At 38.5% G+C, this 13,365-nt stretch overlaps 1 protein-coding gene and 1 non-coding gene across 4 annotated transcripts in view; both read right to left on the reverse strand.

Moving 5' to 3' along the window:
• The window catches only part of LOC105196935, a 139,530-nt gene that overhangs the window by 102,397 nt on the left and 23,768 nt on the right, over positions 1-13,365 (reverse strand). The window contains exon 1 of one of the 3 annotated variants that reach the window (XM_039453230.1): positions 11,285-11,880. The exons of the other annotated variants lie outside the window; for them this stretch is intronic. Coding sequence (XP_039309164.1) covers positions 11,285-11,332 — 48 coding nt within the window. The 5' untranslated portion in view covers positions 11,333-11,880. Of the gene's footprint in view, positions 1-11,284; positions 11,881-13,365 lie in introns of those variants that run through there. 3 annotated transcript variants of the gene reach the window in all.
• On the reverse strand, positions 10,208-10,279 carry Trnap-cgg. The gene has a single exon. It is a non-coding gene; the product is annotated as a tRNA-Pro (tRNA).

The raw sequence follows: 13,365 nt of genomic DNA on the forward strand, positions 1-13,365 counted from the left end.
CAATATGCCATTACACGAATTGAGATATTATATCAACCATTTAACATAATCGTTTATGTATCGATTTAAAACGTTTTTAACAATTACTCCCCTTAAATAATGATTTGTTTAATCTTTTTTCTTTAACGCTTACACCTGCAAATGTATTTTTCGTCAAGAAGATATCAGTCTTGCTTGCGCAATCTCGATAAGAGCGATCATATCACGTCACCCGCTTTTGTTGATCGCTCGCGATGGAAAGACAGGCCGAGCGAGTCGTATGAACCAACAAAGTCCGAGTCAGCTTGTGGGCCTCGGCTGTATATGATTAATGCGACCCACTGTGGCGAACGCAATATAGAACGACGTGCCTCATTTGCATTTGCGTTTCGAGGACCACCGTGTTTGACGTCGGAAACCTCTTAACGAGAAATTATTAAGGAACAATTAAACTCTCGACGAAACTCGCAGTGTACACTGCCAACATCTCGCAAAACGAAAAACGTTCAAAGAGGAAATATTCAAGCGTCGTTCTTAATCGGTCTCGTGTTTAATCTGATGCTTCCTAATGAGGTGTGTTTATTTTTCTCACGACAGTTTGGCAGTCGAGCAACATGTATATCCATGTCCAATTTATTTAATTTGGTGAATCGATCCAATTATTTTTTACGTAACGTATAAGCGAAAGAAAAATATGAGATGACGGCCCCAATTATGGATCGAGTCCTAATTACGGGTCAAATATAAATAATTTACAAAATTTAATGTTTTACAGACATACCTGTATTAATAAAATTAAGAAAATTCTTTTACAATCTTTAATTATTGTAATATAAAATTACTTTCCTATCATTGTTATTTAAAGAAAAAAAAACTGCAAGTTATTAATAAGTTTTTCTAAATAACTTTTTAATCATTTCTTGAAGTTATGGTATTCTTAGTAGATTGTGTTTAATGTAATTACATACATTAAAAATGTACATTAACGTACATTAATATATATTAATTATGCTGACTCATACAAAAATTAAGACTTCATAAACATTTTTCACATTTTTCTAAAATTTACACTCGGTCTATTGAATATATATTTTTTCTTTGAAATTTAAATTTACACGAATTAATGATTAAATTAAAATAATGAATAATTAAAATCTTTTTAACCTTACATGGCCCATAATTAGAATTTCCTAATTCCCCCTCCCTTCTGTTAATTCAAAATTTTTTCCTAAAGTAAAATATTTTTTATGCGTTATATTTCATGATCTAACTATCGACCTTTTCACAATCTTCAATAAATAAGTGTATTTCATAGACACACTTTCGTCTGTTTAAATAGTAAAGAGAAGAAGATTATGAATGTCCCTTATGAAGAGTTCTTCGTCCATTTCGGAATTACTAAAATTGCTATTGCCGATACGAGCTTCGTAACAACGTCGCAAGAGTGTTCCCAAATTATTACTTTATAAGAATAAGAGGTCTCGAAAGAAAACTACTAACAGGCAAGCAGCGACACGTATTTGCAACCGCGTGGGCGTTTATTGGCGACCTGCTTAACACAGGCGACAGTTAGTGGATTCAATGATCGTGTAATTGTCAGCGGGAAACCGGACTACCTCTCCTTCGCTCTGCCCGCAAGCTATTTTGCAAATCTCACGATTACTCCGAGGCAAGATGAAGTATGAGAATTGACGGAATACCAGTGAGTTCTTGTGCTAGTAACATCATTTATCGTCGATTCAAATTTATGCAAAACTGTTTCATAAGCACGGCTTAGCGCGAGAGGTAAAAAAAAAGACGCGTGTCGCAATATTTCAATGAAGTTCACATTTTTCTGCGATTTTTATAAATTACAAAAAAAGACGGTTCACTTAATGCGTTTCCTCAAATAATCCAAGTAATAAAACCGAGAGAAAAATATATTCAAATCGACAATTTTATGTAACGAATGCCAATAAAAAGATTTTATATCCTCGTGAGATTTCCCCGACTAGATTATCTATCGACGATTTTCCTGCGTTGTATTGATGATTTTCGCGTCACTCGGTAATCTCACCGAGGCATCATAAAGATGCTGTTTCTCTCAGCTGGAAACCGTTTCTCACACTTTCCTATGGCTTTCCGCGGCGCGATAAGCGGCCGCCAATGGATCCACGAGCTGCGGATAATAAAAATGTTCGGCACTCGTGCGCTGCTCAGAGATCTTCCGCTAGAAACGATCTTCCATCGTGCGGAGATTCGCGCACCCACGCGAAGGGACACACGCGCGCGCGCGCGCGCGCGCTTCCATGTGCAGGTGCGTGCCCACGGGTTCGCGGGGGTTAATGCGTCGAGTAATAATTAAAACGCCATTTCGCGCGGAGAAAGGCGCGAGACGCAAGGCGCGCGCGATTATAAAGCCGCTGCCGCGCCTATCCCGTAACGGTTTGGTAAATGGACCTCTCTGTGGACGGTCATATTATACATATTGCGTCGTGAACGTTCGTAGCGTCCGGCAAACGAATACGAAGAGGAAGATACGACGACGAGCGCGTAGATTCAGCCGGAGTCGCGGCGGAACGCTTCAGAGATCCGCGACCTCTCGGGAGACCCCGGAGTTTGCGTTTTTTCTCAGATACTAGAAACCATCGACTTTCGGTCGAGTCGGCACTCGATCTTCCGCCGGTATCGTGCGCACGATCGGGGACGACTACGTTTGTTAATAAGGCTGGAGGTTGTGTGTATTAAGTATTCCGGTAATCTTAATAATGGCATCTCGCCGCGAGATTCTCTGCTAATGTCCGACGCGACGCAACGCGCCGTGGACGGAGGATAAATTTTTCACCTCGTATCGGATCATTTTGTATGCAGATGCATGTACGCGCGGGGGGCTGGTCATACGCGAGTACGCATTATAAGAATGATCCCGCGCGAGCGCGAGCGCATGTCGCAATTAACACTTACGTAAGGAGTAATTGAGAAACCGCGCATTGCAGCTGCTATCTCGTGGGCAAGATGTACCGTATCGAGGAGGTTTATAATAATTCGGTGCCGCCGTACGATGATCCGCCTGGCACTTAGCGTTCATGTTTAGCGTCTACGTTTAATTTCCTGACAACCGCCGCCGCGCCGTCCCCGTTTGACTCGACAATCGATCCTGTCAAGTCACGCGTTAAAGTTTCCATAACTCAAGTATATGCATCGCTTCGGTAACATAACTCGCGTAAAGCGTTTATCTCATTCCAAGCGATTTATCGGCGCGTACTCTTCCATCGCTAATGGAAAAATTGCTTCTCTTTACCTCGTGCTGTTTCTTTTAGCGGACACGATGCATTTTACACCAATGAGTTTGCATGATAATCCGACGCGCGGTTTATATATGTATTAAAAAAAAAAAAAAAATCCAACATCATTAGCTATACAAAAGATTAATGGATACAAAGATAAAGAATACATGTGTGAGATGATTTGACCTTTGGATCAAGTTTCTTTTGAAACCACGGATAATAGAAATGTTGAAGCGAAGATTAGCAATATGAAGGATACGTCGAGAATTAATGAATCAATTTCGTACGTGCCAAAATATCAGGATTGTAGCAAAATGTTTCTGTCAATAAGAAATAAGCGAGGTAATCTCGTAATTATGAAACGTATTAAATTTAGTCACGACCGACGAGCGACAGCCGCGCCTCATCGGAGTCTTCGCCCTAATCACAGGCGATTAGACGCGGTGAAGCGTTCACGAGGCATGACAAAGAACGAAGTGTCGATTCTTGCCCCTCGCCGGCAATTATTAATCGCACTTAGCGCTAATGACGACCGCGCGGCGCTCGTATATGTATGCTAATGAAGCATATTCCTCTATTTTCCATAGGGATAATATAACATTGGACGCCGCAGTGATTAGCATCGGCTCCGCGGTGCTGGGGCCCCTCGCCGATGAGGCGATTCCTCAGGGCGGCCGCGAGTGGATAAGTGCAGAGGGGAATATTCCTCAATGTCGCACCAAACCGATGAAGACCTCACCTGGGACTTCACCTCACGGGGGTGGCCGCGGGAGCCTTGACCGCGTGCCGCCAGCTTAATCCCGCGTTTTAGCACGAGCAAAGAAGGCTCGATCCCGGCCACTTAAACGAGCGGTCAAAGTGCGACATCCGGTTACACGTTAACCGGCGTCAAGCCGGAGAAATATTACGCCACGCGCTCTGCCCTTTCATATTTTCATGCATTCTCATTTATTTTCTTGCTCGTAAGAAATTCATGGCATCGTTAGCAAAATGAGTTTTCTATTAGATCGTTCTTTGTAAGGAGGCAGGAGACAGACATGAGATGATAGCAACGTGTGACAAATTATGCTATATCTATTTTTTTCATTATTAATCACGTTTTCATTATAATTCAATGTACACCGAAATGTATTGAACAATTATATTAAGATCGTACGTCGAATTATAATAAATGTATTTTTGAATGCCAATCCGCGACACGCACTTCGGACATACGTACGAGTCGCGTAACAAGATGAATTGTAATTAATGGAATTCTCGGTAAAACGAAACTAGAATAATCGTACATTTCAAATATTTCAATTTCAAATACCGATTAGCTACGTAAATTTATTGTCCATTGCAACGTCGCGACTCGCCAATGCGCGTGAAATTGATTTAGGATTAAATCACAGGCACGCGAAAAATCGGAGACTGCGAGAGACGCTGTAAACATTTAACCTCGGCAAACGACGAAACATATTTTATCCGAGACTTTTTTCATATGAAAACGCATGGGGAAACATTAATTACGCACCGAAAATATAATAAATATTCGATATTCCACTTTTATTACTAAAAACGTTGGAGATTTGCAAGCCTCAGCATCGCGTAAAACTTACTACGAAATGCTTAAAAAACGGCCGGAAACCGTATTGCCAAATATCCGCGGCGGCGTACTATTCGCGAGAATGGTTATTAGCAATGACACAAGACGCAATTAAATCGCGCGGACGAATCTCTGGGTACGCGATGCACGCACCTTGCGCGGAGCGCTGTCTGTCTCTCTCTCTTTCTTTCTCTCAGGTGTCTCGAGGGTGAATTAATATGCGGGTGAGACGCGACGCGCGTGTATTAAAGGTAGAGAAAAACGCGTATATAATTACGAATAAAAGTTTCAATTAACTCCCGACTTAACGTGAGCGTCTCCGCTCGTGATTCATAGGCCATATAACTGTGCGCATCGTAGAACGAACGTCGGCGCACACATCGGTGTGTGCATCGTCGAAGGATGGTGCTCCTTTCACTTTGTTTTCCCGGATGCCTGACTAGATATTAACCTCCCTGACGAAGACGATCGTTCTCCCTCTGACCGCGACATCGTTGCTCCGTGATAACCATCGCCTAAACTTACGGGACCTTCTGCGTTGGATAACTTCAAAGAGATTAAATGAAGATTGATGCAAGGCTGTCTAATTTAATTTTTTAATTATCGAATTATAAATTAAAGTGGGGATAAATTAATCTCGTAAAAAAAAACCAGAGCATTCCGTATAATTGCTAAAGATAAGAGCGCAGTAAAAAGACTCGAGCGAGGTGCACTAAAAGGCGGAATGAATCTTAGTCTGAGTAGTTCTCGCATTCTTCTAGCAACATCCCTTTACTAGAATTTTATCGAGACGTTCATTACCCGCTTACAAGCGTAATTCGCGCGTCTTCCAGTACCGCGTCCAGTCTGCGGAGCCGCTGCGCGTATGACGTTAACGAGCGACGCGACCTGTAATGGGATTACTTTGCGTAAATCACGAAACTGGCCGGTTGGTCCCGCCGCGTGTCGTATACGCCTATTACGACATGCCTTCGACGACTCGCCCCCTTGACGCTTCGAGATACATCGGACGTTTAACCTCGAGGTCCGCGCCATACTGGAAGCACCCGGAACCGACCGCTCGTCGACTGTGCGACACGCAAGTTCATCAGCTCGTACTAACTTATTAACAAAAGTATCAGTTGCAGTATAGAATCACACGGTATATTAATCGTATCAAAAAATCTATCTTGAGACATGAATATTATTTAAGTTCCCGCATCCACTCGGCTTTAATGACAAATTTTAAAGCACTACTTTAGTATAACTATTATTTATTTCCAATCCAATGTTTGTGATGATGTTTTCGTTTTCTCTCCTCGAAAACATCATCACAAACATTGGAATGGAATCCACGAGGTAGAAGACCTTATAGAGGTAGACCAGCTACCTGAAGAGAAATTATTTCGAGTGAAACAGAGTGGGTCGGAAAATCATGGACTCTCTCGAAAACATCTTCAGACGCAAGATTAAATAATATAATTTCTTAAAGGTTCTATGCTCCAGCTAGAAGAGGATTTACGAGTATGCATTTGCTGAACTTATTTATATTAATACAAATAATCTTTTAATTAACTTTAATTTCTAAAAAATCTTCAATATTCATTATTATTTTACTGAAAATTATTTAATACAATTCTTCTAAATAACTTGATAGATATCTTCTTTCTTATTTTTCCAATAATTTAATAACAATGCCAAAACTAGAGTAAAACTTGCGCTCGCGTGAAAGCAGATTATCCTTATTGTCCATTGCTGTCGCTTGCGCTTCGGCGATACATCGGACAATAATTTCACAGGCCAGCCAGAAACGTAGCCCACACATAGAGAAAAATAAATTAACGACTTGGTCCTAATTGCACGTTCAGATTTTTACGGGCGACCCTGTCGTACGCGCGATGAGTGCGAGATTACAAATACATTCGAGCGAAGGAGTGCGAAAGAAGGGAGAGTATATGACATAGGGCTATAATTACTGCGAGCGTGCCCTCGCGTGCAGTAAAAAATCGGCATAAAACGGTGCCTCTCATTAATTACCTATTACTTAATCGCGGACTCTTTCTTCCACCCCGCTTCGAATAAAAAGCGAAGAAGCGTAAAGAATAAAAAGCGCATTCATGTGCCTCGCATGTGCCTCGCATGTGCCTTTGGCCAGCTCGAAAAAAAGACTTATGATTCAAAAGATCGCGTCCTTCTCCGCGTAAATACGCCGATTGCGCGATCACATTTTTGCCGAAACGTTCGCTTGCTTTTACAATCAGTCGACGTGACTCCATTTGTATCGCGTCACCTCATGTGACCTTATGTAATCCTCGATTTTCTCTGATTTTCTTTTTCTTTGTACGTCCAACACTACTTAACAATTGTCGAAACTTTTGCCCCAAATTAGCCACGATTGTATGGCTCTACGGATGCATGAATCGCGCAGGATGTATAGTGATGGCTTCGAGAAATCCGAGAGAACAGATTCGTGCGCGAGAGAAGATATATTGCAAAAAATCGATGCGATAAACAAATAAGATTAAAGCAAAAATATTACGAAATAGAACAGACACAATACAAAAGAAATATATGATGCAAGACATTATTTAACATTTCTTAAGGTTAATTGTGCCGACCGATACGCAGTTGATTTGCGTACAAAAATCCAATAAATAAGCCAACAAGACGAAATAAAGCAGAACGGTCGCGTAACAATATCTCAAAAAAACCTACGCTTTATCTCGCATACATATTCGTAACGAACAAAAAGAGAATATTAATGTTCCAGGCTCCATTTCCAACGCGCCAACGGATGTCGCTTCTCGCATAAATCGTCACGCTTCAAATGTATTCCCCCCCCCCCTCCTCCCCACGGGCGGCTCACACGATTTCGGACGTGTGCAGGTATGCGTGCACGGTAGCGGACCGGAGATTTAAATAACCGAAGTTTACGATCACGATGCGCCCCGATCTTGCGAAATCCCGCAAATACGCGTGTTCGTCTGCGTGTATTATCCGGCGGAATTTATCGTCGCAATAAATCGCGCCGAGGCTCGCCTCAATATTGCAAAATTTCAATTCTACGCTAATTCGGTACTCCGACGATAATAGGACGATTTTTCATATTTATCGCCGTTGCCGGGAGAGGCTGTCGCGAGATGACTGGACCACCGATTGACATTTATAATCGGCCCGCCGTGACCTCTGTTTTAAGGTGCCGCGTCGAGCGAAAATTTTATCGAGGAGCCGATCAAGCCGACTTTGGGAAGTGCGACACGCTCGTTTCCGTCACTGCGTGTCGGAGAAAGGAATAATTGTCGCCGTTTGCGCTACACCCGAGCGTTGATTATCCCGCAATAACGTCTGACGCGCGATTAAGGTGAGCCAACGAGCATTTCGATGAATTTAGAAGCCGCGTCATCGTTAACGGGCCGGCGATCGATCACGGCGCGGATCACGTACGTATCGTCGTTCTCGCGATAATCTGCGAAGCGAGAGAATATCCTTTCCCGTCAAGGTCCTTCAGTATCGCGTGTCTTCGTGCACTGTTTTCAACTGCGTGAGGTGAAACATATTTAACGTTCACCAACTGTGTCGGTATTTAGGTTTAGTCAGCATAAATGAGTTCATCGTCGAAAATCGCATGCATTTTCGTTGCACATCTAATTGCACGGAGATCCGAGCGTAACATTCGTATTTCAACGCTTGTAGTTTAGTTTAAAATGAGATCTAGTGTAGAGATAAAGCCGGTTTAAAATATATTTTTAAATAAAAAGTATAAAATAACAGATCTCATAATAATTCGTATTCGTTGTAACGACACGTTTTATAAAGTCATCGTGGAAATTTTAATTTATTATGTTAGGAACAAAAGTGAAGGGTTCAGCTCCATTTTATTGATGAACCCTTAAGAGAGCAGTCAGGTGGATGTCCCGTTAGCCGCCGAATGGAAACTCTGTCTTTAGAAACGCATTAGGACATCAAAGAGACCGATGTTCGAATTAGAGGGCATCGCGTGGTCCCGACAATGAGGCGCGCCTGCGTCCCGAGTCATTAATGGGATATAATTCACGGATTACAAGCCCTCATTGCGTTTAAAAAAGGGCGTTGCTCCTCGAGAGCATACATCAATTGTCCACCTTGCGCGAGGCGATTAATGCACGTTTGCGCAACGCGACACGTCGAGGGATTTCGTTCTCCGTATATCTCTTTTTATCTCGCGTGTCGCGCAGATAAGAAGTTAATTGACGATGATGAGCAGCGTATAATTAACGACGTCACGGCGCGCGTAAATAGGAAATCGAAAGTGGAAAAGTAATGATTCGACATCTCGTTACAGACAGACCGGCTGGTATGAAAGAAAAAGTCTGATTTTAAATTCGATAACGAGATTTGATAAAAATACAGACGGCGACAGCACGCGATGATGATATATCACGACGTCCTCGTTATTTAACTCTAGAACGACACACTATTCGTTTTGTTATGGAAACGATGCACTATCCTGAGAAAAAAATGTCGAAACATCTAGAAACAAATGTTGCTTGTGTTTTCTTCGACATTTATTAATTATAAACAAAATTGATTGTGATAACAAAATATACTTTTCTGTAAAATATATTTTATTTTTCTTATTAATTGATTTATCTGTTAGAAATAAAATTTTATTTCGTCCTGTTTAAATAAACATTTATTTCCATGAAATAAATTTATAGCCTACAAATAAATTTTGAAGTATTTTTTTCTCAGTGTAAATATAGCACATTCTACTCAATTTTGATTATAATTTTCATAAAGATTTTGATAATTTCAAATTTCTACAAAATAATTTTATTTTAGAAATTTATTGTTATAGAAATTATTTATTATAAGAATTCAGAGCTAACGCAGAATTATCCTTTCAATATCAAGTATAATTAAAATCATGTGATCGAAACAACAATTTATTTTTAGTTGTTTGTGAAAGTTATATTCTTATTCGTTAACATATTTCAAGCTAAAGAAGAAACCTTTATTCTAATTTTCTAATATTGATGTTCCAATCTGTCAGGTAAAAATTTAGAAAGCCTAAATTTAGGAAGCGTAAAGTTATAAAAATGTCAATAGTTAAAAGCGATCAAGTGATTAGTAGTCAAATGAATTTTGAAAGAAAGGTATGAAAGAAAGGACCGTTCAGCATAAACTAAAACTAGAACTAAAATATGTGGATCGTAGAAAACAAGTCAAACAAAAGCGCAAAATAATATATCACGAAGTTGGCATGACGTTCGGTATTTTCTCATGCATGTTCCTTTCATGACTTTAAGACACATGTAGGTGTAATCCCAAATTTATGTTTCACAGATTCGTACGTCTGAAATTTTATCTCAATAATTTAATAAGAAGTAAAAAGGAAAAAAATAAATTTCACCACGGGCTCGTCCGGGATTTGAACCCGGGACCTCTCGCACCCGAAGCGAGAATCATACCCCTAGACCAACGAGCCGGTTCGACAAGCATCTTCTTATGAGAACACTAGTAGGACAGCAACACAATGTTATGTTAAACTAATTAACGATCTTACAACACGATTATATGAAACATATGTGATTAGCGTTCCACCTGCCGCACAAGTCTAGTCATGCTCGTGTGCATTCGGACTTGCGTTTATCTCGCAAGAAACGGAAACAAACATCTTTAAGAGGAGAGACACATCTTACAAACTTGTCTTAAATTAGCCTAGAAATTTGATTAACCGCACTCGAGAATATTTTAACAAAAAATAAAATCCATTTTCCTGTCGAATTATTCTCAACTGTACTTTGATCTAATTAAAATATTTTATCTCATTGTTCGATCCATGTACACAGGAATGCTTAATAATTGTATGTTCTCGATTCCTCAACTCGTTTCTTTTTTTACTCTTTACCTTGCAAATTACTAATAGCTATTTGGGTGATATTAGTTAAAAAATTAAAAGTTAATAATGAAGTAAAAAAACAAATAACTTAATTTAATTAATTTTAAATGAGATGTAACTTGAATTATTTTTAAAACATACAAACTTATTAATTTTTTTCCCAAGTTATAAATTTATGTAAAAGGAAAAAATTATGAAAAAAAACTTCCACATAAAAAACAATATTCTTTTGTTATTTTATATAAACTTAATTTACAAATAAAAAAAAATATTTTTGTTTGATGATCCCTATTATAATTATTTTGAGTAATTTGACTTTTAAAATTTGCGAATTTCAAATTTAATATAAGTAAAATGCTTTTCAAAAATAACTTTTAATTTTAATTTAACTTAATTGAATCTTAGCCTAACCTTTAACTAGTTAATTTTTATTCCTGTAATTTTTAACCTAATTAAATTAATTTTATGAGCTATTATTAACTTTAACTAGTTAAAAAAAATTGTTTAACTTACTCAACTCTACAAATTATTAAAGGCTATGCAATTTGATGACGCTCTATCGTAAGATAGAATACTTCACAGCGTACTTACAAGTAACGGACATGCCATCGCTGCTTTTATGTATTTCATTTCCATCATTTTCCTGATTCTTCGGTAGATACACGTAGTTACACGGACGACGTAACAGAGCAATAACGCAGTAAAACGATTAAAGAAATTGTATCACCGTATTGCAACCGTGGGACGGATATAAAACGCGCACGATTGATCGAGATAACAAGTGGTGACGGGAACGGTGGAATGGCGGGAGTAAAATCGGAGACAGGCGCCGGGGCCCGTGGCTCCATCTGTAGCCTGGGAGATAGATTCGCCTTGCGTGCTATTCGCCTTCGACCTCTGCGCGCATCATTTCATCGTGGAATAACCGGCGTGTTTTAAGGAATGCATGTGTGACCTACAACAAAGTTGAGGAAAGGTCACGAAGCGTGGGTTGCGCAATTACTTTTCATCGCGCGAGCGTAATTGCGGTACCCGCGTTCGCGCAGGGAAGAAAAGAAAGAGGAAGAAAGGGAAGAGGGAGACGGGGAAATACATATTCTTTATGTACCCGTTTCGTTCGAGTCTTGTATTGAACGCAAACGAGGGTTTCGTGAGGTAAATTCTCAGCCGGGGGCTAGACGAGTAGATACCGGGGGACGATTTGCCGCCATCGAAAGGAGAACAAAATATTGAGAACAATAATTAGTGAAGAAATTCTCGACTAAAATCCCATACTTTATTATATTGCCATTATCATGGCAACTATTATAATGATACGCTATCTCGAAAGGAAATTTTCTGTTCTGAGGTAAAATGGAAAGAAGAAAGAAAAAAGAATGTATCTGTCGAGAGAAAGAGTTCAAAGAAATGAAAGCGTTTAATTTGTTCGGCCCAAATAGCGAACAATGCTGTTAAACATATTTTTAGAACATTTGAAAATCAATGTTAAAAAGCGTTGAAAATAATGGGTTAAGTCCCCTTTATTTCATTAAAACATTTTCTTAATACCTATTCTGCTATTCTCCTTTCATCTTTTGCCGCTCGCTGTTCGATCCACGTACACAGTAACACTTATTGTATATTTTTAGTTTCTTGATTTATTTTTTTTTAATCTTTATTTTATAAATCTTGAATTACTAATGTAATTTTCAAATTACTTTTTATAGTATTTTTTCACAATCCTTTTCTCACTGTTCTCTAATGAGAAAAACATTTATGCTAATTCATAGATAATACAAAATATTGCTTGTACAAATGTAAATAAATATTTATTTCTTTACTTACAATATAAGTCGAATAGAGAATTAATATTTCATATAAATAAAAACATTCTTTATACAAAATAATTATTTTCTTACTAAAAAAACTTCTTATTAAAAAATGATTATAGAGTTCTATTTAGAAAATGACAAAATAAATTTTCTTTAAAGATTGTAATTCTTAATATATTTGCTATTATTAGATTTAGTTTAAACACAGATTAATTAATAAGTAGTTGAAAAAAATACTATTTTAATGGTAATGAAAATACTAATCATTTTTTAAAATCTAATAAATATTTATTATTATAAATTTTATTTATTATTAAATAAAATAATTATTTAAGTTCCGTACAATACAGATATATAAAATTAATTACTAGAAAATATTTAATCTCCTAGACTTTTTTATTTTTACAGAGGAAAGCAGAGCGAGTACATAGAAAATTCAGCAGGTATTTTTTAGCAAGTTTTTTAGCTTTTGGTTAAACCTCAAAGAATTAGGTTCAAAGGGTCGGTTATATCATAAGATTTGTCTGTCATTGAGGAAGAGTAGCTTTACAAATCCATTCAGAGGTCCAACCCATTCAAAGATGCGAGCCGAAAAGCAAGAAGCGGTTCTTTTGATCATGACCACTTGGATCTAACAGTATAATCTAAAAGTCCGTATTTTACATTGTAAAAAATATCTACTGTATCAATGATAAAACGGCTAGATTAATGATTGTATAAACAAAAAGAAAGCCGCTAGTCATGAGGATTAATTACTGATCAAATTCACATTGTCGACTGGTGCAAATTTACTATCGCCTTACATTTAAATTTAATTAATTACGCCGCGGAGCAATGGACATTCGATATGTCGTTCACGCC

The sequence above is a fragment of the Solenopsis invicta genome, chromosome 8 (genome assembly GCF_016802725.1).
Source record: "Solenopsis invicta isolate M01_SB chromosome 8, UNIL_Sinv_3.0, whole genome shotgun sequence".
In the NCBI taxonomy this organism is placed as follows: domain Eukaryota; kingdom Metazoa; phylum Arthropoda; class Insecta; order Hymenoptera; family Formicidae; genus Solenopsis; species Solenopsis invicta.